The sequence below is a fragment of the Triplophysa rosa genome, linkage group LG5, assembly GCF_024868665.1.
Source record: "Triplophysa rosa linkage group LG5, Trosa_1v2, whole genome shotgun sequence".
NCBI lineage: Eukaryota > Metazoa > Chordata > Actinopteri > Cypriniformes > Nemacheilidae > Triplophysa > Triplophysa rosa.
In genome coordinates, this window is record NC_079894.1 from 12,361,830 (window position 1) to 12,389,577 (window position 27,748).

The 27,748-nt window shown below is 38.9% G+C and overlaps 1 protein-coding gene across 1 annotated transcript; it reads left to right on the forward strand.

Annotated features, from left to right (window-relative positions):
* Positions 1 to 528: 528 nt before the first annotated feature.
* Positions 529 to 27,411, forward strand: gk5 (glycerol kinase 5). The gene is made up of 16 exons (XM_057334118.1): positions 529 to 1,093; positions 1,202 to 1,295; positions 2,474 to 2,549; positions 2,631 to 2,724; positions 9,377 to 9,508; positions 9,579 to 9,654; positions 12,757 to 12,818; positions 20,223 to 20,296; positions 20,390 to 20,450; positions 20,545 to 20,671; positions 20,872 to 20,976; positions 22,015 to 22,109; positions 22,272 to 22,375; positions 23,253 to 23,312; positions 23,391 to 23,524; positions 23,634 to 27,411. The coding sequence occupies exons 1-16, from the start codon at positions 965 to 967 to the stop codon at positions 23,798 to 23,800; spliced, it is 1,590 nt and encodes a 529-aa protein (XP_057190101.1). The 5' UTR covers positions 529 to 964; the 3' UTR covers positions 23,801 to 27,411.
* The last annotated feature ends 337 nt before the right edge of the window (positions 27,412 to 27,748 follow it).

Here is a 27,748-nt window from a genome sequence, read left to right on the forward strand (position 1 = left end):
ATTTATCTTATTGAGATGCCCTATTTCACATTTACGCATTTGGCAGATATTTTTATGTCAAGCTATTTACAGGGCATTCATGCCATACATGTTCAGTTTGTGTGTTCCCTGGCGATCAAACCAATGACTGCGCCGTTAATGCAATAAGTTTCTTTCTTTTTTATTCCATCTTTGTTTTTCAGCCATTTCCAGTTACTTAGCCGAGTCCACATGGCCCCATGGAGGGCTTAAGCGTGCACATGTCGTTACGGATGTCTGAGGGTCCACAGCCTATCCGTAGGCTGATAGTGCAGCTCGGCTCGGTGTCTTCGACTTCTAGCGGATGTCGCGCTACATTTGCCATCAGATTATCGCGAGAGCAAGTCAAAAGCATACAGAAGAGTCTGCTCTCGCGGTACTGGGATGTTTTGCCTGGTCAGACTGCGCAACATCGCATGACATAGAGCACGCCCATTGTCTTATGCTTATTGGGGTTGTGTCTCTTTAAGAACTCTGCCTACACCTATCGACTGATATATGACGTACGGATTTGTACCATTAACGTCATCCTATTCAGTTTTCAGTTAAGCACGACGGGCAATAGGTTTTGGTAACTTTTATCGTTCGGTCCTGAAAACAAGCGGACACTTTTTTACGTAATTCGGGACGCTCTGCCTCTGAATATTTCATTGGCCAACTTAAAATCGGGCGCGGGGGAAATCACATGCGAAAGTTTGGAAGTTGTACGTGAGGGTCAACATACACTTTGACGACAATGAAGACTGTTTTGGGTGTCGATTACCGGTTTTCTTTACTGCTTTAAAATCTGCCAAGGGTTTGGCAGTCGACGTCTTGAGAGGAATGCGACGTAAAGTCGTTTTTTTTTACTTAATATCATCAAACTCGGAAACTTCGAGGATCTGTATTAGATCTATATGTGGCTACGAAAGTGTCTCGACTGGTTTCTGAATAAGCGCATTGTGCGATGGGAACTCGGAGGAACGGGATCAGCAAAACAGAGAGGTTCGTTCTCTCTGTCGATGTAGGAACAACCTCCGTCAGGTGCCATGTGTACGACAAGTGTGCCAACATCAGAGGATCATGCAGCTCGAAAGTAAATGACGGCAGACTTACCTGACCAGTATTGTGTAACGTTATGCATTTCACTGTGATCCTTATCACGCGTATTGTGCGAAGTCTGATATCAGTTTCGTTTGCACAGGTGTCTCTTCTGTATCCTCAACCCGGGTGGGTAGAGATTGACCCTGAAGAGCTTTGGAAAGGGTTTGTCACTGTAGTGAAAGGAGCTGTACAAGGTCAGACCTCTTGTATGCTTGCATACGGTGTCACTGAATGTATTTGGACGTTTGATCCAAAAATGAATTTTATTCCATTAAGCAACAAAGTTATAAATGTGGTCTAGTCTTTTAAGTTTCAGAAATAACTTTTTCCATTGTTTGCAAACATAAGTTTTTTTTTTTTTTAAGTGTAACCCCCAAGACTTCTTTTAGTGCCATGCTTTGCTGTATTTACAATGAACAGAAAAACGTTGATAATTTGTTAGCCAACGCTGTAACTTTCTGTTCTTTTGGTGTCCATCTAATTCATATTTGTGCCATCTGATAAATGGAGATTTATGAGCCTGTAGTTTTTAGGGCTGTGTATTGGCAAGTGCCTCCCGATACGATACATATCACGATAGATGGGTCACGATATAATATATTGCTATGTATTTCGATACGATACACATTTGCGATATATTGCAATACTTTAAATAGAAAATGTAAAAAGTAGAGCTAGAAATACAACATGCTGTGCACCATCGGGGGTTTTCTGTAAGGATAAGTGTAAAAACATCCCTTACCTCTGCAGAGTGGCCATGATGTGCGATGCATGGACCTTTAGATCAGAGGTTTGGGTTCCTAAACTGTGGATTGTGCCCTTCAAGTGGGTAGCACAGGGGAATAAGGTGGCTCACGCAAGTCACTTGGCTGTTGTGGTGCATTACAGTTAAAACAATGAACATGGGCACTGGCAGTGTAAAACCCCTGGTTCATCTGTGCTGTAAATGCCCTGGTGTCACATCTGTGAAAGCACAATAAATGTCATTGTTACTTTTCTTAATAAACTTTTTGTCTAATGCACTGCAGTAGCCATGTGACTTGTGTCATGACTTGCGAAGCCTACAAACAGCATTATTTTATATAACTCATTACTCCATTACTTATTTTGAAAACCAAAGCACACCCACACATTAGCTCTGAGAGCTCCAAGTGTTCTTATATTTTTCACCATGCTCGCTTCCACTTACTTTTGGCCATATGTATATGACATGATTTAAAAAAAATATCGGTAGTAGAGGTATCACTATCTATACACTATTTAATTTTTTTTTTTTCGATAGATACATGTATCGATATTTTTGCACAGCCCTAGTAGTTTTAGGGTTGTGATATTTCAGAGGTATGACTGACCCATCTTCTTAATGGTTTAGACTCAGGCTTACAGATGTGCCAAATGGAAGGGCTTGGCATTTCAACCCAGAGGGCAACATTCATGACCTGGGAAAGGTTAGTAAGTCTGTGTGCTTTTGTATGGAACTGCAGGAACAGACTGATGTGATTTGACCTATTTTTTATTCTTGACTGCAGAAACACAGGGAAACCTTTTCATAATTTCATCACCTGGCAGGACTTGCGGGCAGCAGAGTTGGTGCGATCATGGAACAGGTCGTGCACAATGAAGGTAAGGCTACAATGCTTGCTTTTCATCATATGAGATGGTATTTGCACATTTTTCTCCTTGTGAATCGCACTGTTGTTTTTGTATGGGATCAGAATTGTTGCATTATTCTGAATAAATAAACTATGATCTGCAAATAAATATAGAGAGTTTCAGTAATGATTGGTTGTGTTTATATGCATTGTCCGTATGTTAGTAACAAACGACTGAAACGTTTATGACTTGATAACAACGTGCACAAACTGGGGTGGACAATCCCGGTGACTGATTTGGTCTGCTGCCAGCTGTTTTACTGTCTTTATGTTCCAAAGTGATAAATTCCTATTTTGGCATTCGATAAAATATAATCTGTTTCCCCGATACTGCATGGGTAGGCAGCTAGTTCGTGCCGCACACTCAGCACATGCCTCCTTTCAAGGTATGCAGCATTTGCATTGCAATGCGCTGTGCACTGCAGCTGTCGGTGTACTACCAGTATAACGATGGCAGAATTAACGTGGAGGAAATCATCAGTACTGTGAATTTGTATGTCATTCATAATTCAAAATAAAACGTAATTTAATCAGTCATCTCGGTTTATCCCATTCCTGAATGATCTATGCTGTGGCTAAACTGTTCTGTTTACTGTATAACACTTTGCCATGACAAAATTGTCACTGTAAGAAACACTACCCATAACATTAACAATAGTAAGCGTTGTCTTTATAGTGGTAGCAGCGTAAGTATATTGCAAGATGACCATATGGGACAATTCTGTCCACAATTCCCCACATAGAAATACTGTGGTAGTATAATACATTTACTATCATATGAACAGCTCATATAAAGTTTACCATAACGCAAAGAACATATATCAGAATCAGAAGGAGCTTTATTGCCAAATGTGCTCTACGCACAAGGAATTTGTCTTAGCGACAGAAGCTTCCAGTGCACATACAGTTGAAAGTGACAAGACACAGGTAACAAAATAGTAAAAAATAAACATGTAATAGATAATACACATATGAAAAAAAACAATATACAGTATGTCAAAAGAGCAGCGGATGCTATATTTTATTTATGTGCTATGTATGTATGTACAAGTTATAATGTGCTATATACACATTGTGTAAGCGAATGCAGTGCTCTAGACTGTGACTAAATGGTCGCATTTTGCGACTATTTTTCCTGCCAGTGCGACAAGTTTTTCTTAATGGTCGCACCGGTGTGACTGCCAAACTGATCAATATATAATTTTTGCGTATTATAAATTTAATGCGCAGAAATGTTATATTGCGCAAGCGGCGCATTCAGTCAATCATTTTCGTCTCCTCTCCTTCAACCATTCACTTATCTATCAGTGCCCAGATGTAATTCGCGGGTAAGAGGCAAAGGACCGAAAGAGCGTGTGTGAAGCGCGCAATCTTGCAACTGAAATAAATATGCAGAATACAAGAATTTCCCCGGCTAAGGTACAAAACAGCAAAGATAACGAAATGTGTTGCAAGTATTGTATGCATGTGAAGCTAATGCAGGAAACATGTGTTTAAACTTGATGCACTAAACTATTGTATAAAGCTCTGTAACAATACTGCAAAGCATACAAAACGTTATACATCACGCTAAATACTATTTATTTGTGAGTCGCTATTGATAGAAGCCAAATGTGTGTCAATGCAGCTTTCATGAAGAATAATCACTAAAAGCCTTCAGGTCTCGTGGGTTGTTTGAGATATGCACGCGCCCACACAGTAAAATCGCCAATGTTTATTATATAAACACTGTGAGAGTTAATTTGACCCTTTTTAACACTGGCGATTTTGGTGTGCAGAGAGTCAGAGCACAAAATACTAAACAGTGTTCTCTTTCACGCCTTCTTACTCTGAAACGGACATATAAACACAAAATAACGTAAAAATTCCCATATTAACACAAGGAATTGTGTTCTCTTATAGGAGTCGTTCACAACAAATAAAGGGAGAAAGTAGCTGTAAGAAAGATGTGCTTTAAATATGGTAAAGTGTTGAAAGAGAGTTTACATATACAATTAAAATAATTCAATCATAAACAATGATTTGTATTAATTTCTAATTGATTTATAAATATATTATATTCATTTTGGTTGATTTTTAGTTAAGTTTTAGTGATCCTTTTTTCTTATCTCACCCCACGACTCTGGTGCTATCAAATTAAGGGCTGGTGCCACCATTAGCACCAGTACCACCTCTCTCAAGTGTTAGTCTAGAGCCCTGGAATGGGATAGCTGTATGATATATTAAATCAGTAACATATGTATAATAAATAAATATGAGTATAAGTGAGTAGTTGAGTATTGCACATATTTATTGCACAGTGGGGAGAACATTTAACTGTTCAACTGTACATGAGGTAGATGGCCTGAGGGAAGAAACTTTTCCTATGTCTGGCTGTTTTGGTGCTCAGTGCTCTGTAGCGCCGACCAGACGGCAGCAGTTCAAAGAGAAAGTGTGCTTTGTGTGAGGGGTCCAGAGAGATTTTGCGAGCCCTTTTACTCGCTCACTCTGGATGAGTACAGTTCTTGCAGTGGGAAGGGTAGTACCAGTGATTCGCACAACAGTCCGAACTATCCGCTGTAGTCTTTGGAGGTCTCGAGTGTTTTTATGTGTCCCGAGCATGTAAACTGAAATTGAGAGAGAATATGTCGCCTCTAAATGCAGCAAGTTTTAAAAAGACTTCATCGATCAACACAAAATTACAATGGTAGAGCACTTCAATAAACTTGATCGCTTGGCAACCTTTAAAGCAAGTCGTGTGTGTCTCATCATGTACACGACGTGGAGGAGCGATTTGTTTTGTTAACAGATTGATTTGAGCCTACCTGAGCATGCTTGTATTTTCTAAACAAAAACATGTAAAACAAAAAAGTAGTTAAAGTAGTAAAAACAGGCTACTGACAAATTTTTAATTAAAACTGCGCAACGTTCTGTTATTATTTTTATTGAGGTTTTGTAAATTTGCACCAAACAAGCCCAAACAATTTGCTTTTGTTTTCATATAGTCATATTTTTCTTATATTTAACTTCAGCTGGTTGGGCTAGTACCTTGGTTCTTGAGTCTCATTTACCAATAAATAGGCTACATACAAAGTACTTTCTCATTTCTTAGTATATCACGCATTTTAGACCGCCATGTTAGCTCCCTGAATCTTAGTGCAGAGCAAAACGTGATTGGCTGAAGTTAGAACGTGCCCTATTGGACAACGAAAGCGGAAGTTAGCCGATTGGCTTGCGTAGATAGTGGGCGGAGTCCACCTATTCGTGGATTGTGCGCACGTCTTGACATTAGAAATGTTTCAAAATCCACAAATGCACAGAGAGCCATCCACAAATGCGTGCACTAATCCACAAATGCACAGAAAGCGATCCACAAATGTGCAGAAAGCGATCAACAAATGTGCAGAAAGCGATCTACAACTAAATGCCATTAAAATAAATTTGTAAATATTTTTTTATTTACAAATCTCGTTGTATTTATTTGTGAATTCCATTTCTTTTTGTGGAACGTCTAACATACTGTATATTTATGGTTCGCTTTTTGTGCATATGTGGATTTAAAAAATGTTTGTGAAACTCTATATTTATTTGCGGATCATAGTTTATTTATTCAGAATAATGCAACAATTCTGATCCCATATTTTTGGGTGTATTCTGGAAAGAAAGCATGACATAAACCAAGCCAAAAGTCTTAGAGAATATCGAGGTCTTAGAAAATGACATGTTTATAAAGAATACATTTGTTGGGATATGATTGTGTATTTGGAATTGACTTTAGCACTTTTTAGAAAGTTGTGAGTGTGATTCTGATGCAATCAGTTGTTATTGTTTACCCAAATGGCTCATATAAATAGAACCTTAGGTAGCATCAGAGATCAAAGTACTACAGGGTCTTCATAGGGGAGGCCCTATCAGGTCATCATCAGGTCACTTTCCCATGGGTTCTCCATGGGGTGTCACTGTATTTACACGTTACCATGTGTTACCAGGTATAAAGGTCTGCTCACACAGACAGTACCTTGGGTTAAGATATGGTTAAAGCAACAACAAGCCGTTTTTCGACCTTAAAATAATCTCTCCAAAATTATTTTAGTGGTATGACAACTCTTAACTGGACGAATTTTACTGCCGCTGCTACCTCAGCAGCCCTCTATCGGCTGAAATCACACTTGTAACTTTGGTGTGCGGGTAAGTTCACAAGCCCCGCCCATCACCTGCTTTACGGCATACGTCACGTTTTACTCATAGCCTAGGTGAAGTCAGCCAACAGCTAACAATAAGACGAAACGATCTAGTTCAACGTAAGTAAAATTGATTCGTGTCCGAGAGAGTGATCGGACACGAATCAATTTTACTTACGTTGAACTAGATCGTTTCGTAATATCTGACGGACTTACACTCGGCGACACGAGCTGCAAGAGGCAATGGGTTTCAAAACAAATGGAGACCTAACGTTAGCCTTCCTGCTACTGGATTTGAAAGTCTTATAAGTAAATTTTTTCTTACTGTCCTGTTCTTTTGAGCTTATTAGTAATTTGGCTGTGCTCAGGTGGTTTATTGACGCACTAACGTTGCTGGTTCACAATTTATAACCGTAAGGTAGACTAGAGATAATGTAATGTTGCCGGGTCTCAATAGCTTACGTAGCATGATCGTGCCTCATGACGAATTTAGTGTTATGCTTGTAAATGATGACTGTCAAACCACAATAAATGTTTTATGGTCAAAAGTTGCTGATTCCTTAGTTCATGCAGGTAGACTAATGTTATCGGTATCTATAGTTACTGTGCTAGGCACTATTCCCATAGCGAGTTGAGTGTAAGTTATTGATTGCACCCATTACACAAAGCACAACGCCTGGTTGCGAGTGCGTTTTCGAAATTATAACTACAGAAAATTATTTGCGTTGGTTGCTAAACACATTCACGTCCATGCGTTGTGTTTTGGGTGACTGCAAATGTGTTATGTAGCTAACGTTAGCAAGTTAGCTGCTATGTAGCTAGCACACTAACGGCTAACAACCAACTGCTACCTCAGAATCTAGTTTGAGCTATTAGTATAGCCCAGTAGTATAACCCATGGGAGCCAAAAGAGTGCTTTAGTACATGTTACGAAGTGACAGGATGTAACAGTGGTTTCTGCCTAGTCAACAAATTCACGTATATTGCGCTGCCCACGTGGAAGCTTATACAGCGACAATATTTATGACATTTATAACAGACAATTGCGCTTATCAACCACATGGGGGAACCATACACCAAAACAGCTCGTTGTTGCTTTAAGAATGGAGAAGTTTTGGACGAGAACAATGCAACAGAAGAACCATGCTACACTACCACCTTCAATAAACTCTTTTCCCCACAAGCACTTGGTCCTGCTTTCTTCATTTATGAACTAAAAGCATTCTAGCTGCGAGCCACCCAACGACTGCTCAGCCAAATTCAAGTAAATCTAATAGATATAATATCTGTGTGTTATTATATACAGTATTGTGTAGATTCTCGTTCACTTTGACAACATATTTTTACATCAGTATAATTCCTTGTGCCACTCATATAAGACAACTACAGTATATCTTATATATTACTGACCCCGCAGTTGAATGCCAGCTAATAAGTCTGCTCGCAAACATTTGGCAAGTCTTCATACTGAAAAACATCCATATAAATAAAAATAAAAAGGATGGATTTGTCAGAGCCAATAACCCGGTCGTTAGTGCGCCAACATACTGCGCTAGTACGTTCGCAGCGACCCGAGTTTGATTTCTGTCTCATGCGGACCTTTGCAGATCGTTCTCCCCTGTCTCTTCCCAGCACTTTCCTGTCACCTCTCCACTGTCCTGTCATAATAAAGGCAAAAAGCCATAAATACAACTTTAAAAAGTTTTAGATTGTTTGAAGTGTAACATGTTTTGGTTTCTGTGTACATTAATGTATGTTTTTGTTGCTGGGCAAATTTTTTATCTTGATGTTATTCCAAATTCTGATAATACACAATATGTTTACCATAAATTTTTGGTTTTAGTCCAGAATAATTAGAAAGTGATTTTCCTTTGCCCCACTGAGAAAAACTAGAATACAGACCTAGGTAGCCACATACTAATTCCCATGGGGAGTACATTAATGTTAGTTTTAAAACATATTTGATATTCACAATATTCTTTAATTGTATATATTTGGCACAATTATCTAAAAAATATTCTATATGTTGCTCAGTCCTACTTTACTGTGTACATCACTAAATGAGTGACTGTCCAAACACAATCCGTGCGTCCGAAATCACCTACTTCCATACTATATAGTAGGCGAAAATGAGTATGAGCCACGAGTAGTATGTCTAGTATTCACAAAATAGTAGGCAAGAAATACCCGGATGGTCTACTCTACTGCTTCCGCCGAGATTTGTGAGTGTGCATCGGATGGACACTTCTCTATTCCATGATGCCACGGGTGCTGAGCAACGGTCAAATTTCAAAAGTTAAAGGCGGAATAGATGATTTGGTAAGATGCCAACTTTAGCCTGCTAGCACTAAAATCATGATCCCCACCCTCCATGCGAATCTAATTATTTGTTGCCACTGACCCAACGGTTATATTGAAAAGTGTGTAGTTCATGGCGAACATGTTTTCTGTTTGTGATGGTAGACGGTACACGGCGTGACGAAGATGCTGCACTTCCTCACCAGACAGAAGCGGTTCCTTGCAGCCAGCCTGGTTGTTTTTACCACCCAACATGTGTCTCTACGTCTCGTCTGGGCCTTAAATAATATTCCTCCGGTAAATCAGAAAATATGTGAATCATTTGTATTGTTTGTATTCTTAGCTCACCTCATCCCTCTGTCCGCAGTTAAGACAGGCAGTCGAAGATGGCACCTGTTATTTTGGGACCATAGACACCTGGTTACTATACAAACTCACGAAAGGTAAGTATTCAAAAATGATTCACTAATAAATGGGTTATGATTTCTAGTGGATAACAATCAAAACCACTGCCAAGAATATGGTTTTTGAGAGGTTCCTAATAAAGATCCTTAAAAACATCTTTATAGTAACCCAGTCAGTAGTCCCTTTCACACATACAGTCTTTACTGGTAAATTGCAAGAAAATTGCAGTTAACAGATCATGTGTGAACAGGACCTTTACGGTAAATCGGTACTTCCAATTTTCCAGTAATAGTAGTAACATTACCGGCAAATTCCAGTAAGTGGTGATGTGTGAACGAAGAATGAAGATTACAGTTAAAAGCACGTACAACGCATGACGCGCTGACTGCTTTGGCCCAATCATAACACTCAAACATTTTTGCACTGAAGTTGTTCAAAACAGTGCCAAACACTTTCTCATGTATTCGCCAAACTGCTCACGTCCCTCGTGCACTTTCTGTGTATCTGTATGCAGTGTTGGGGGTAACGCGTTACAAGTAACGTGCGTTATGTAATCAGAGTACTTTTTTAAGTAACGAGTAATGTAACGCAGTTACTTTATAAATTTACATATCAATACTCGAGTTACTTTGTTTTTCAAGTAACTTGAGTTACATTTCAGTCTAATCATTGATTTATATGAACATTTTTTAAACTGCAGAAGTGAAATTCTGAATTAAAAGTAGTGTAGACATGATCGCTCATGCTTGCGCAGAAACAGTCGCTAGTCAGACATAGGCAGTGTTGCCATGTCTGCAGTGCTGCAGTGTTACGGCTTCGTTTTTGTTATGCAAATCTTGCAACCGTTGACACAGCGATGGGAGGCCAGAGCTCAGATGCGGAGCTATAGTGTGGCCGCACTCGCCACCATGGACAAAATGCCTGCAAATGCCGGTCATGCTGAATAGATAACTTTCAGATCGTGAAATTAGCGCGAGTCGCAACTGCAATCAATTGTCCTGCAAATGCCGGTGTTGTATCAAAATCCTACTCCCTGTGAGATTACGACTCCCCTGTTTTCCCCTACGAAGGTTAGGGTTAGGATTAGGTGTAGGGGCGGGATTTAGAGATAGGGACCAATCACAAAGCAGCATCCTAAGTGAATGAACCAATCAGTAGTAGGGGAGTCGTAATCTCACGGGGAGTCGAATTTCGGTACAACACCGGTCATGTTTGGACGATAACTTTCAGATCGCGAAATTAGCGCAAGTCATGACACGCAACAGCAATCAATGGTCTCATGCCTCGTGAATGTAAACATAAGCTGCGTTCGACTGTTTGTGGCGCTGCGCTTACAGACAGATCTGCAGATTTAAATGGGCATGGTCACTGTTATAAGAAGGGTTGGGGAGTGGGCGGAAGAGAGGAAACAACTGTTATCTGTTAGTCTCCTCACCAAATACCAGCATATATACAACATAATATGTTAAATGTAATTTTCCCCTCAAAATAATATTATATAATATTAGTAATATATTATATATTAGATTAATCATAATTTCATATAACACTATCAAGTTGTTTTGGCTCAACGAAGTGCTCAGCAATGCAAAGAGGATCTGTCATATCGCTTATATATTACTTTTTTAAATAAATAAATAAATAAAACAACCATATTTGCCGGCCAAAAATTATACGACTGGAAACGACTCTGCCATCCCAAAAACTCACCGGCGCCATCTTGTGCAACTAGCCGCGCTGTCAAAACTGAAGTTAGCAGTGTCAACAGTAGGCAGAGCTCTGATGAGGTGGAGGACTACTGGTCAGAAAATATTTGAAATGTGTTTTTTAAAGAAAATAAAGGTGTGTTATAGACTATATAGGATTGTTAAATGCATTACAGTGTTAAACACTAAAGAACAGCAAAGTCTGGAAAAGCATGAGCATCAGTTAGGTGAGAAAAGGTAACGCAAAAGTAACGCAAAAAGTACTTTTAGTTACTTTCCACAAAAAGTACCGTATTTAGTTACTTTTTTATAGAGTAACTCAATATTGTAACTAGTTACTTTTAAAAGTAACTTTCCTCAACACTGTCTGAATGCATGCAATTATTGTTTCTGCTTGCAGTTTTTTTTCTTGCGTCGCTGCATTTGTCCTCATATAGTTCAGGTCAGTTTTAAAGTTTTCCATCTCCATGTTGTAACGCAAAGTTGGGATGTGTAGACAAAGAAGTAAAATTACCAGCGAAAAGGACTGACAGGAAGCAAAAGCTGTGATACTTCCTTCGAGTTTAATAAGGCTGCTTGTGCATCGTCACAGTAATCAGCATACATGCAGATTTAAGCGACAAAACATAAAAGGCATCCAACTTCGGTCACAGAAACAGAAGCCGGCGGAGCAGTTCTCTCATCTCACGTTAGTTTTCCCCCTTCGTCTTGACATGCCGTCTCACACATCCGCAGATCTTTATTACCGTAAATACATGAAGTGACCATACACTGTCTACCCCGCACGCAAGCAGCACGGCGCAGTGTTGGGTTAAGAGCAAGTGTATGACCCAAACAACACGTTCGTTCACACCAAAATCGCCAATGTTAAAAATGGTCAAATTAACTCTCACAATGTATATATAAGATTTTGCTGTGTTCGGATATAAAATCACACCCCCACCATATTTTCAAACATAACTCCGGTTGAATTGCAGCTATAAGGAAACGTCTGCTTGATGACATCATATTATTGGTATTTTGAGACAGCTGTGTGAACGCTGTCTTACCGGTAAATTAACAGAATGCCTTGCTTGTGCGAACATCACATTTGTGTATTTACTATAAATTTTCTATAAATTTAAAAACTTTACCAGTAATTTACCAGCATTGCTGTGTGAAAAGGGCTAATGAAAGCACAGGGTGAAAGCATGCTGACTGAGTTCTGACTACCTTACATCACTGACTATCACTATTCTTTGAAAACTATTTGCCCACAGCCTCTTTTAAAGGTGAATGTTACACCAGTTACCAGTCTAATAGATAATCATATACAACAATTTTGCATACTGTAATGGATTTATAGTACTGTACATAATCATATTTTTCTTGATTTTGGCCTAACAGCCTTTTCAACCTTTTACAGTGTTTTTATATTGTTGTGTTTTTCTGTAGGTGCGGTTCATGCAACAGACTACTCTAATGCCAGTGCCACAGGAATATTTGATTCTTACCAGGTCAGTTACTGTAGTGGTGTAATTACCATTGTCTTATCTGCTGTAGCCATTACCTTTGGATTGTGCACAGAGAGAAAAAGAGGAAGACAGAGATTAAGAGAGTAGTTCACCGAAAATTCAAATTCTTTATTTAGTAACTTTAAAGGTCTCCTCAGACGAGCACTTTCAACAAGTTGGTATGATTTATTAGGGTCTTCATGAAATGTCTGGAACATATTTTGCTTAAAAACACTCAATGGCTTTGTAAACAAAAACCTTCTTGCCTCGTCAAAAACAGCTATGTCTCTTTAACTGATAATGAGTTACAGTGAACCCCACCCCCCTTCTATCCGGCGTGTCAACACAGCACACGTTTAGTACTGCCATGGCAATGGTTTAGCTAAATGATATTTCCTGAATTCCTCTGCGGTTAGTTTTGTCTTAAACGTCTCAAATCATTCGTCCGGAGACAAAAATATCAGTCACAGCAAACAGCGCATCCTAATGCGCTTACGTTGTGCTTGTATGCTTACCTAAAATCCACAGAATCCACTGCAGATCTCAGCGGAATTACATGGATTTTAGTGATTGTCATTGACAAGTTATAACGTTACACACACAACGTGAGAGCTAGTTTGCTGTGACAGATTTTTCAGCCTAAGCTAACTAACCCCAGTGTTCGCCCCTGTTCATTAGCAAAACAAACAGCTTGCTTCAGCTAAACATATTAACGGACATAATGTATTAACATTCATACAGCTAAACTCCAAGTGTCCATCTGCACTTATATATACAGTAAGTTTAACACTTTGAATGTTCTATTTAGCCCGTGACTGACTTAGCTCCCTTCGCTATCATATGCTAACGTTATCCTCCTGTATATATGGTACATGTACGTCAGTTCAGACTGTTGATAAATATTACTTACATCGGCAGCTTTGTCTCGTTCAGTTGGTCTCGATCCCTTTTGAGGAACAACTTTGAAGCTAATCCTGCTTGTACCGACCCAGGTTGATAAAGCACTCCGGCTTAAAGTGATTCGTGCAAATAAGCAGGTTTTAACTTATGGTTTCTGATGGATTTCCACTAAAAATAAAATAAATCCACTCCTGTCTCTTCCGAGGTTTGGACTCTGTGCAGCGACTACATTGCATGTTGTCCACGAACTTTAGCCATGGCGTCACGTACACCGATGTCGCTTGTGAAAACAACAATGGCGGAGCGCGATGGGTGGAACTGTGTAGATTAAGGAGCGGTAACATTATAATAAAATCCGTTTTGGTCGTCACAATCTGAGCGAAATCTGAACGGCTCGATTTCTCACATGCTTGCAGGGAAAGACACACCAAAACAAACTTACTGGGTTCTTATTTTTCACGTTTTCTGGGTTGCTAGATGCACCGGGGACCCGATTATAGCACTTAAACACAGAAAAAGTGGGGTTTTCATCTGATGTCTCCTTTAAAGTCGTTTCAAACCCATTTGATTGTAAGTAGCATTTTTGTGTTGTGTGAAATACAGAAACAAGGTTTTTGTTTCTTTGAACAAGGTTTTGAACAACTTGAGGGTAAATAAAAATTGAAGTTTATTAAATTGAGTGTTTATTAGTCATTAAAGGGACAGTTCACCAAAAAATAAAAATTCTGTCATCATGTACTCACATTTGAGTTGTTCCAAATCTGTATACATTTCTTTGTTCTAATGAACACATAAAGATATTTGGAAGAATGCTTATAACCAAACAGTTCTTGGACCCCATTGGCTACCATAGTAGGATTTTTTTTGTTCTGTTGAACACAAAAGAAGATATTTTGAAGAGTGTAGGACAGCCAACAGTTCTGGGGACTACCATTGTAATTTTTCCTACTATGGTAGTCAATGGTGTCTGTAGGAGCTAAGTCTAATACTTTAAGCTACTGAGTTGTTTAATCCCGGGATTGGTAGGTTTACGCGCTTTCCTCCAAGTACTGTTGTTTGCTTCTTTGTTTCATGTCCATAAAGAACGAACAGACCATTTCTCATTTGCATCACCATACAGTTTATTGGCTCCACACCAACGTGCATATTCCAATTATATCCAATGTACGTACAAACATGTGAAGCTTACAATGTCCATGAGTTACTTGCGTGGTTGCGCTTTACGTTTGCGAATGCGGTAAAAACCTTTTTGCCCTTCTGGGTCAAACACCTGCCTTACAACAGTAGCTAGGTCACTTAAATACAAAATGCACCACCGTGTTAACAGCGCCACTCAGTGGCTAAAATGGAAATAACACACCTTAACACAGTTTGGCTCCTACACACCGACCCCTCAATTGTTAATAATAAACAAACATAACAATTCAAATACATTTTAAAAGAAAGGAGCCCAAATGTTACCATTCCTATTTAGAAAAAGACATTCTTATCTATTTTTCATGTAATAGACAAAGTTTCGTTATTAGTCTTTCAATGATGCTGGTTTTGGTGTGCAATCTCACAGCACGCACCAGACCATACTTATCTGGAAAAGTCTCTAAGACCTTGCCAAGAGCCCAGGAACCACGAGGAGCTGAAGAGTCCATAATTACTACAATATCTCCAGCAACCAAATTCCTTTTCTTCTGATTCCACTTTTGCCTCTCCTGAAGCAAAGGCAGGTACTCCCGTAGCCATCTTTTCCAGAAAAGACATGAAAGATACTGCACTTGTCTCCATCGTCTTCTCGCATACTGGTCATGAGGTTCAAACACTCCAGGTGGTAAAGCAGGTTTCCCTTTCAAGAGAAGAATATGATTAGGCGTCAGAGGCTCCAGATCATTAGGATCATCCGATAGCTTGGTAATTGGTCGATCATTCAAAATGGACTCCACTTCACAGAAGATTGTGTGAAGACCATCATTATCTAGCCTTTGTTGATGTAGAACAGAGCTGAGCACCTTTTTAACAGACCGTATCATTCTCTCCCACACACCACCATGGTGTGAACCTGCTGGTGGATTAAAACTCCAACGGGAAAATTCCAATCTGTGACAGCAATCCTTGAATTCTTTCATGATTCAATGTAGCGAGAGCCTCCTTTAGTTCTCTTTTTGCCCCAATCAAGTTAGTACCATTATCCGATCTCAAATGTGTCACTTGTCCACTTCTGCTAATAAAACGTCGTAATGCATTAATACATGCATCTGTTTCCAGTGAACTTGCCACTTCAAGATGGATTTCTCTGCTTGCCATACAGGTAAATACTACTCTATATATTATACAGATAGCTCTTCCATTCTTTACTCCCACTGGTCCAAAGTAATCTACTCCAGTATTGGTAAATGGTGGTAAATCAGGAAGGATCCTTTCCTTTGGAAGATCTGCCATCTTTTGTTCAACTGCTCTTCTATTATGGCGTCTACAAAAGCCACACTCAGAAATGACCTTCCTTACAGCTGAGTGAGAGTTAGTAATCCAAAACTTCCTCCTAACTAAATAATGTATGGCTTCATCCACCATGACCCAGACTTTCATGCACATGTTTCAGAATAAGCATAGAAATATGCTGATCTTTGCCGAGTATAAGCAGATGTTTAACCTCTTCAGGCATGGCTGCTTTACTCAGTCTTCCTCCAACTCTTAACAGTCCATCATCCAAAATTGGATCCAACCGATAAATAGGACTTTGTCGATTCACCATGACTTTCCCAGAAGCAAGAGTAGAAATTTCCTCACTGAATTTCGTTTGCTGGCAATAGCAAATGATGGCTTCCTCTGGCTCCAATAGATCATCCAGTGTCAAAACAAGACTCATAGGTGTCGCTGTAACTTTTAATCCCTCAGACTGTACACCATTGTTCTTTGACTGTTGACTGTTCTTTGGATGGCCAGCATTAGTAATGTTCTGCTTCTTTCCCAAGCGGATTCTTTCCAACAAGATCATTTTTAACTTGAGAAACCAGGCCACTGCCCCTTTGAGCTTCCTCCACTCAGAAAAGTAAGAAATCAACTGGTCAGCAGAATTAGACACTTCATTCACACCAATGACGTTTACTGTGGTTTCTCGTTTGATCTCTACGTCATCAGAGTCTATTGAGACCTTTAATGGGCATGCAGGCCAATACTGCTCATGTTCCCACAGGAAGGCTGGACCTCCATGCCATCTGCTGTTCGTCAGAAAATCTCCAACCTGTATCCCTCTTGATGCGTCATCAGCTGGATTGTCCTTAGAACTGACATGTCTTCATTGTGAGGGTTCAACATTTTCTCTAATGGTTGCGATCCTGTTGGCTACGAATGTATGGAAACGCTTGTCTTCGTTATTGATGTACTTCAGTACTGAAGTGCTGTCAGTCCAGAAGACTGAATCTTCCAATTGAATATCCAATTCTTCCTTTAACATTGCATCCACCTCGGTAGCAAGCACAGCTGCTGTCAGTTCTAAACATGGAATAGTTATAACCTTCAGAGGTGTCACTCTGGCTTTACCAAGTATAAAGGCAATGTGAATGCGGTTCTCATGATTTAAAGGTCTCCTCAGACGAGCACTTTCAACAGGTTGGTATGATTTATTAAGGTCTTCATGAAATGTCTGGAACATATTTTGCTTAAAAACACTCAATGGCTTTGTAAACAAAACCCTTCTTGCCTCGTCAAAAACAGCTATGCTCACAGCAACCCGTTTTGGTGCATGTCTCTTTAACTGATAATGAGTTACAGTGAACCCCACCCCCCTTCTGTCCGGCGTGTCAACACAACACACGTGTAGTGGCAATGGTTTAGCTAAATGATATTTCCTGAATTCCTCTGCGGTTAGTTTCGTCTTAAACATCTCAATTCATTCATCCGGAGACAAAAAAATCAGTCACAGCAAACAGCGCATCCCAATGCGCTTACGTTGTGTGTGTATGCTTACCTAAAATCCACGGAATCCACTGCAGATCTCAGTGGAATTACATGGATTTTAGCGCTTGTCATTGACAAGTTATAATGTTACACACACAACGTGAGAGCTAGTTTGCTGTGACAGATTTTTCATCCTAAGCAAACTAACCCCAGTGTTCGCCCCTGTTCATTAGCAAAACAAACAGCTTGCTGCAGCTAAACATATTAACGCACATAATGTATTAACATTCATACAGCTAAACTCCAAGTGTCCATCTGCACTTATATATACAGTTAGTTTAACACTGGCTTTGAATGTTCTATTTAGCCCGTGACTGATTTAGCTCCCTTCGCTATCATATGCTAACGTTATCCTCCTATATATACGGTACATGTACGTCAATTCAGACTGTTGATAAATATTACTTACATCGGTAGTTTTGTCTCGTTCAGTTGGTCTCGTTCAGTTGGTCTCGATCCCTCTTGAGGAACAACTTTGAAGCTAATCCTGCTTGTACTGTCCCAGGTTGATAAAGCACTCCGGCTTGAAGTGATTCGTGCAAACAAGCAGGTTTTTACTTATGGTTTCTGATGGATTTCCACTAAAAATAAAATAAATCCACTCCTGTCTCTTCCTAGGTTTGGACTACATTGTATGTTGTCCACGAACTTTAGCCATGGCGTCACGTACACCGCTGTCGCTTGTGAAAACAACAATGGCGGAGCGCGGTGGGTGGAACTGTGTAGATTAAGGGACGGTAACATTATAATAAAATCCGCTTTGGACGTCACAATCGGAGCGAAATCTGAACGGCTCAATTTTGCTCATGCTTGCAGGGAAAGGCACACCAAAACAAACCAAATCTTCAGATGTTATCAAACTTTCGGTGCTAACTGGAATTGTCTGCTGTGTAAGCAGCTCTTGTGGCTGTCCACGAGTAAATTGTTCCAAGTAGTACAAACAATCTGCTTTACTGGCCTTTTCTTCTAGATCTTGTTTGAAAGCTTTTATAAAGGTTCTATATTGAAGAGAGTCCCCATCAAATATAGGAATATCTCTTGGTGGCAGTGACATTGAACACTGTTGTTGAAGCAATGCCGTTGTAATCTTGTTTTGCCTATGCATGATTGTAAGTACTCCATCAGGTAGATCTTGACCAGTTGCGGCATAGTCTGTTGGTTGCTTGTTTTGTACTTGAAAACTTGTATGCTGTGATGTTCTCTGTACAACTGTTGCCTGCTGTTGAATATTGAAAGCATGCTGGTGATTTTTAAATTTAAGCGTAACCACACGTTTCTCAGTTTGTACCTCCACATTACTAACCACACTGTTAGTTTTACTAATAGCTGACGCAACATATACGTCAGCTTTATCCACATTTGCGTCGTGTGGATCCATATTAATTAGTCTTTTTAATAGTTTGTTGCAACAAACAGTCAATATCCAAGTCCTTCATCCGCCTGCATCGGCATTCAGACCACTTAATTTAAATCTGTGTGCACACAATGTAATGGCCATTTAAACACTGTAGCACTACACATACCTCAGTGCGTTGGGCACAATTCCGATGTTATGATGTTCTTTGAGCCAGCTTTTGAAGTTATAAATCCAGTACCATGACGACCTTCACACGGATGAATAACTGCATATATACTCCTTGTTGCAAACAAAATCCAACTACTCCCATTTGCCATGTCGTCCTTGTTTGATATATTCCAATGTGCCGAAGGTTCAAACAAGTATATTCCAACGTGCCGAAGCAAAGTTCCACAAGCAAAGTTCCAAAGTTCACAAGCAAGGTTTTTACTTGATATTGTAGGAGCTAAGTCTAATACTTTAAGATACTGAGTTGTTTAATCCCGGGATTGGTAGGTTTACGCGCTTTCCTCCATGTACTGTTGTTTGCTTCTTTGTTTCATTTCCTTAAAGAATGAACAGACCATTTCTCATTTGCATCACCATACAGTTTATTGGCTCCACACCAACGTGCATATTCCAATTATATCCAATGTACGTACAAACATATGAAGCTTACAATGTCCATGAGTTACATGCGTGGTTGCGCTTTGCGTTTGCGAACGCGGTAAAAACCTTTTTGCCCTTCTGGGTCAAACACACCTGCCTTACAACAGTAGCTAGGTCACTTAAATACAAAATGCTCAGCGCTACTCAAGTGGCTAAAATGTAAATAACACACCTTAACACAGTTTGGCTCCTGCAGTGTCCAAGAACTGTTTGGTTACAAGCATTCATCCAAATATCTTTCTCTGTGTTCAACCAAACAAAGAAATTCATACAGGTTTGGAACAACTAGAGAGTGAGTAATTCATGACAGAATTTTCATTTTTGGGTGAACTATCCCTTTAAGTAAACGAAAACCAAAAAACGATTCTTCTGTCCTTGCATTTTTTAATATATATTGTAACAAATTTGTCACAATATAACTACATAAATGAGACATATGACTGTAAATCGGCCAAACATCGGCTAATGAGACGCTGATGCTTATGTTGTGCTTGTTAGAGGTAATGCTGCCTGCGCTCATAGTGTGTGTGTATATGTGTTTGTGCGATCTTCAGATGTGCTGGAGTGGATTTCTGTGCTCACTGCTTTCTATACCGCTCTCCATCCTCCCCAGGGTGCAGAACACAAGGTACCATGTTTTTTTCTTTCTTTCTTATGCTCCCTGAACAGCTTATATTTCCACAATACCTGCTTGTCCATCACTAAACTCTTCTTATTCCAGTCACAAATTTGGATCATGTGATCCGTCCATATTTGGAGTGCCCATCCCCATTATGTGTGTTGTGAGTATAAACTGCTATCATTCAGTTGTACGTACCTGTTATAAATTTGATTTTGTGGGTTTGACGCATTACCGTACTTGTCCCTTTGTCATAGATGGCGGACCAACAGGCAGCCATGTTTGGAGAATGCTGTTTTGACATAGGTGATGTGAAAATCACAATGGGAACTGGGACCTTTATGGACATCAATACGGGAAACAAACCACATACGTCTGTGGCTGGTATGTCATTTTTGGTTATAACTTGGCCTACAGTTACCATCCTGTAGTGTAGTTAACTGAAGAACCATGGTCTATTGTAGTATCGCCTAAAAAATTGCACCTGTAAAATGACCAAATATCAGTCAGTCATTGCTTCCTGTGAATGTAATGGTTTAGCTCTTTCTATAGTAACATGTTTTTGTATCATGCTTTCTGAACAGGTCTTTATCCCCTGGTGGGCTGGAAGATTGGTGCTGATGTTGTGTTTCTAGCTGAAGGTAATGCTGCTGGAACAGGTTCTGCCATTAAGTGGGCGCAGGATCTAGGTGAGTAGGTGACATTATTGATCGCGTCTAAAAAGCAGATAAATAATTGGAAATGTGTTTACCTTTAAAGTGTTTAAAGTGTAAGGTTCATGTTTGAAGTTCATGAACATGGCTTAAAATGTGAGATTTGTTTTGTGATACTGAAAAATATTCTCAATTTGTTCCAGTTGTATTAAAGGTGCCGTTCTTTGGCTGTTTTTTAAGCTTTTTTGGGGGTGTTTAACAATGAGTGTTCATGTTTCAAAAAACGCTTTATATTTCAAGTCTATTGTTCACCGCTGTCCCTCTTCTCACAAAACGATCAGATTTTTTCTACTTTCAACAAAGCCCCTCTGATTGGTAAAGCTGACCCAGTCTGTTTCCCGCTTAGAGCGTGTGTCTGAAGATGTCCCACCCATACCAGCGAGCTTCCACTTCTAAGGCTGTTGTGATTGGTCGGTCCCCCTCTCAATGCACGTGTGGAGCTTTGGCTTTTAGCAATAAATAGTAACAATGGTGTCAACTTCACTTCATCAGTTAAAAACATTCGGATCGATCGAAGTGTAACGGAGGTCTGCTAGTGCATGTGCAAACATCAATCTTTGTTAGAGATCGCAATTTTTTCCTACTATGGCGAGGGAAATGACACCGGACCAATTGGCGTCAGACCGGTTATATTAAAGGCGGGGTGTCCGATTTCTCTTAGCCGTTGTTGATGTTCAAATCACCAAAACAAACACACCCCTACCCCCATCTTTCGCTTTCGTTATCACTCGGCTAATGTCCGTCCTGTGCACTGTGCACCTTACTGCTGATTGGCTACAAGGTTGTTTTGGTACTCGGCCCGACTTTTGGTACCGCGGCGAATTTTGTTAAAGACAATATCTTGCTTGGCATTGAACTTTGAGCTTTATCACTTTGGAGATATTATTTATGCTCTAACAGCAACATTACACACTAACTAAAGTTTGAAAATTGGCATCATGGGGAACGGCACCTTTAAGTTTAATGTAGCATCCTGGGTATCTGGTTGTGTGAGTATATCTTACTGTCTCGCAGAGCTCTTTACTGATGTAAAGGAGACAGAGGCCATAGCCACCAGTGTGGCAGACTCAGATGGAGTATATTTTGTGCCTTCTTTTAGTGGCTTACAGGTATGTTTGTCATTGATATTATACCTCATGGAGTTGCATTTATGGATAAATGCAGGCTTTTTCAACCAACTTACATATACACAAATGCATCACAATGAATGTTAAATAATTTTTCAAGTTTTTATTTAGTTCAGTATTTGATTGCTTTTGTGCTGTATATAGGCCCCTCTGAATGATCCAAAAGCATGTGCTTCTTTCATGGGCTTAAAACCTTCTACAACCAAAAGTCACTTAATCAGAGCAATTCTCGAGTCCATTGCATTCAGGTAGGTTGGGCAAAGCTTCTTATGTTATCAGATGATCTAATGGCCCTGTCAATGTTTTTCTCCTCAACCTTGAACTCTTGTAGTTTACAAACAGAGGCAGATAGGTGGGTGGGTGTAAACATTGCACCTGCACTTTGTTTTGTGTTTTAAAGTAAAAGTAAAAGTTTGTGTTTACATAATATATGTCTGTGTACTGTGCATATTCATTTTGTGTTTATAAAATCATACACATACATGCATATATTAAATTAAAATATAAACATGAATACACATTTATATCAAATTTAGAATATTGGTTAGTATAAATAAATGCATGTAACTATTTCCTAAATGTGTATTTGTGTATGTGTTTATAAATACAAAATGAATATGCACAGTATACAGACTTACATGTAAACACAAACTTTTATTCTGGATGCGATTCATCGTTTGACAGCTTTATGATTTTTGCTTTATATTGTATGTTGTCTGTATAAAGACTGAGAATCCTTTAGATTTGGTATAGAATATATTTATGATTGTACTGTAATATGTCAGCTGTTTTTTCTCTCTCTCATCCTCATTTTGTTCCTATAGAATATGGTTTATGTGAATGTTTATACCTACCTAATTTAGCTACATAGATATTTCTGTAGCACTTTGCAAAATTTAATTTGTTGCAAAGTGGATGTACAGTAAATAAATAATAGTACAAATAGTAAAGTAAAAATAGGAAATTATGAAATATAGAAAAAACATGCTATTATAGCAGCAGATTTTTTTAATAAGATGTGCATTGAAGAAACCAATTTTGTGATCAGGCTGTTTAATTCTTAGTGCAGTTATCAGTTACTAAATAAAATGACTGAACTAAACTATTCTTACTCTAATCGTTCAGGAACAAGCAGCTGTATGATATCATGCTTAGAGAAACTCATATTCCTATAACCAAAATCAGGTGAGGATCTCATTCTTATGATGTACACTTCTATCTATAATACCAGCATGATTTGTGCAAGTGTTTATGTTTTCATAGGGCGGATGGTGGTGTATGCACTAATGACTTCATCATGCAACTGACATCCGATCTATTGGGGCGTAAAATAGCACGTCCAAGTCACTTCGATATGTCCTGCCTAGGAGCTGCTTTTGTCGCTGGGCTTGGAACAGGTAAGAAATTAATCAGTTCACAGTAGGTTGGTCTTTGCACACGTGTCAGAAGGATGCTGTTGCAGCACACTGTGGAGTTAATGTCATTGCCCTGTTCTTTTTCCATTAGGCTACTGGAGGAACCAAGAGGAGCTCAAGAAGATTCAGTCCACTGACAAACATTTTAATCCCCAAAGGAATAAATCAGAAGGGGACAAGGGAGGGCAATACAGAAGTGTACTGCAGAGCTGGGAGAGGGCTCTACAGCGGTCCATGCATTGGTACAGCCAGCCCTGAATAACTACAATACAAGCCATTACTCTGTAATAGACCAACTCAATGTTCATGTGAACAGCTGTGGGCCGATTCGTAGAGGAACAAGCCTCTTACTGAGAAAAACGCTTGAACAGCATCCAAACTGGAGCTCTTATTATGGGTAGGAGGTTGCGTCACATCCTGCTTTATAAAAAGGACATGTACAGTGAGGGAAATAATTATTTGATCCCCTACTGATTTTGTAAGTTTGCCTGCTTACAAAGAAATGAAGAGTCTATAATTTTTATGGTAGGTTTATTTTAACTGATAGAAACCGAATATCAACCAAAAAAATCAGGGGAAAAAATTATATAAAGGTTATAAATTGATTTGCATTTCAGTCAGTGAAATAAGTATTTGATCCTCTACCAACCAGCAAGAATTATGGCTCCAAAGATTGGTTATGTGCCTATATTAGGGCTGGGCGATATGGCAAAAAAGTAAACTCGATAGTTTTTTTCTATGTTGATCGATAACGATATTTATTTCGATATATATTTAATTAAAAAACTGTATTTAAAATAATCTATTTTAAATACAGTTTATTAACAAAAGTTAACCTTTAACCAGTTAAAATTCAATTAAATGAATGCACTGTTGCAACACAGAGGATATTAGGCCATAAACAACATGTACCAGTTCATTCAGTCTCATTTAGACTCAATTGACTCGATAAGTAAAGGGAGTGTTCATTCGGTACATTCAACCAATGAAAGGGCTCCGTTACTGGTACATTCGGACGCTATTGGCTCAGCACCTGCGCACATACATAACGCTGCAATAATGTCTTGTTCGAGTAGTGGGATTCATTCAATGCATTCAGTGAACCTTAGTCTTTCAAAAAGACATCTCACATAAACTGTAGTACATTTCTTTAATCATGCAAGCATCTTACATACAAGGTTCAATATTTGAATGTGCACACAAACTCACTTCATTACATCTCTAATCTGTACAGGGCAGCGCTGCTTTGTTTCATAAGCACCAGCTCATGTTAGCAGATATGTTAACGATGGATATAAAAACGTTTGTGCTTGAGTTTCGAAGTAACTCGCTTGCAATTGCGCCTCAAGTTTGTTTTGTTTAACCGGCGATTGCGAAAAAAAAATAAGACACTTGATAAACCGCGTGATGACAACTCGAGTTTAGTTTCACCTTTGTTTCCGTTTCCAGTCATGTTTTCCTCCTCATGTTGAGTTTTCTTTGCCAAGTGCAGTATGAAATGGACTTTGTACTTTGACGCGCATGATAAAAACTGCACGCTGACTGACTGTTGTTGCGTTTATTTCTGCGTTCTGTTAGACTGTAAGATTAATCCATATCGAGTCAAAATGCCAATAGCTTATCATCGTTTTTGAACTACATTCTATCGCGATTCGATATGATATCATTTATCGGCACAGCCCTAGCCTATATGGACCACAAATTAGTCCTGTCACTTTAAGAAAGTACTCCTAATTCAGCTTGTTATGTATATAAAAGATGCCTGCCAACAGAATCTGTATCTTCCATTTCAACCTCTCCACCACCATGGTCCAGACCAAATAGGTTTCAAAGGATGTCAGGGACAAGATTGTAGACCTGCACAAACCTTGAATAGGCTACAAACAGAAGCTTGGTGAGAAGGAGACAACTGTTGGTGCGATTATTTGGAAATAGAAGAAATACAAAAGTCAAACTATCAAATATCAAAAACTATAAAATGCCCTTGGTCTGGAGCTCCCTGCAAGATTTCCCCAATGGGGTAAAGATGATCATGAGAAAGGTTAAAGATCAGCCCAGAACTACACGAAAGAAGCTTGTTAATGATTTCAAGACAGTTGGGATCACAGTTAGCAAGCAAACCATTGATAACACGCTATGCCACAATAGATTGAAATCCTGAAGCACCCGCAAGGTCCTCCTGCCCAAGAAGGCCCGCCTGGCTCGTCTGAAGTTTGACAATGAACATCAAAATGATTCAGAAAAGGTTTGGAGAAAATGCTGTGAGACCAAAATTGACTCCTGTTTTTGGAGGGAGAGAAATGCTGACTATGAGCCCAAGAACACCATCCCTACAGAGAAGCACAGTGTTGGAAACTTTATGCTTTTGGGCTTTTTCTCTGCTACAGGTATACAGGATGACTTCACCGCATTGAGGGGCTGAGGGACGGGCCCATGTACCGTAAAATCTTGGACGAGAACCTCCTCCCCTTAACTAGGTCACTGAAGATGGGTCATGGATGAGCCTTTAACATGACAAAGACGCAAAACATATTGCCAAGACAACCAAATAGTGGCTTAAGGAGAAGCACATTAAATGTCCTAGCCAGTCTCTAGACCTTAGTCCTATAGAACCTCTGTGAAGGAGGCTAAAACTCCAATTTGCTGAGCGACAGCCAAGAAACCTTAAAGATTGACAGAGGAGTGGACTAAATGTATCCGGACACATGTGCAAACCTGGTGACCAACTATCAGAAATGTCTGACCTCTGTGCTTGCCAACAAGGGTTTCTCCACCAAGTACAAAGTTATGTTTTGCTCGGGGATCAAATACTTATTTCACTGACTGAAATGCAAATCAATTCATAACCTTTATATTTATAGACCTATATAAACCTTTATAGACATTTTTTCCCCTGATTTTTTATATTCTGTCTCTATCAGTTAAAATAAACCTACCATAAAAATTATAGACCCTTCATTTCTTTGTAAGCAGGCAAACTTACAAAATCAGCAGGGGATCAAATAATTATTTCCCTCACTGTATGTGGTATTTTGATTTTGCCAATCAGTAATTCAGCCATCAAAAATCAGTCACTGTGCCTTTATCCAACACCTGTTTTTTTTTAAGTGTTGTTGAACAAATTAATTTTTATTTAACTACCGTTTTGGAGTACTTTTATACAAGAGATGCCTGTTGTGCCCTGAAAAAGAGAATGTGGTTATTCATCTCCCACAATACATTTTCTAACTCTAGAGGAATATTGTCATTGTAGTCATTTACATAGATTTGAAAATGGTAAAACTTACTTCTATTTTTTATTGAAGTTAACACTATTAGTAGAAAATGGTAGTGTATAAAAGCATTCATTAATATTGTGTATAATATTTTGTTGATAGTTTCTTAATTTGATATGTGGACTATGCAGGTGAAATGTGTTATATGTACTTTTAATAATGTACCTCTTAATGCAACAAAAAAGAATCCTGCAAACATGAAAAGTAATGCATCTCATAACGTGTTTATTTCCTGTGATCAAAGCATCCAACCTGTTATACTTGCTTTTACAACAATTCTGGCAGTTAATAGTATCAACAATGAGTCAAAGGTTTATGACATCAAGCATTCAACTGTTGTCAATAAGTGACTGTGAAAGTGTAACATGTTTATCTTAAAGAAAGAACAGACATACAGAAAATGTATTTTTTTAAATAAACTGTCAAAGAACTGTTAATGTCATATTGTGTTTCTTGTCATTATGTGAAAAAAATTGTAATTTAAGCACATTCAGAATGCTTAATCGACTATGCAATAAACTGTATTGTATTGTCAGTGCCAAATACTTTTCTTTTGTCACAATAAACAATAAAGGAAACTGTGCAAAATGAATTCAGTACATACATAAAGACTGGACTAAATAATTCAAAAATATCCCCTAGTTCAGCATTTCTCAATAAAATGACTTAAAATCATTTCAACGAAGTCAAGGCTAGCAATAAATTAAGCAATGTTGGGTTCTTGGTATTTGGTCATTTGTTCAAAACATATACATTTTTCTATTTATCGCAAGCTCTCAATATTTTATTGGAGGTAAAAATTGTATGTGGACAATGGGGATCCACATGTCTAGTTTTGTCACAAAATCATAATTTACATTAGTGTCATTTTTTCTACGCGAAATAACAGTAAATATATTTATGGGTCCAGTCATTCTCAGAACGTCATGAC

What these genes read in the sequence shown, in the direction of transcription:
- gk5 (XM_057334118.1), top strand. Translation starts at nt 965, where the DNA reads ATGGGAACTCGGAGGAACGGGATCAGCAAAACAGAGAGGTTCGTTCTC. An exon ending in GAGGATCATGCAGCTCGAAA is followed by an intron (nt 1,094 to 1,201) that starts GTAAATGACGGC and finishes TCGTTTGCACAG; the next exon opens with GTGTCTCTTCTGTATCCTCA. An exon ending in ACTATACAAACTCACGAAAG is followed by an intron (nt 9,655 to 12,756) that starts GTAAGTATTCAA and finishes GTTTTTCTGTAG; the next exon opens with GTGCGGTTCATGCAACAGAC.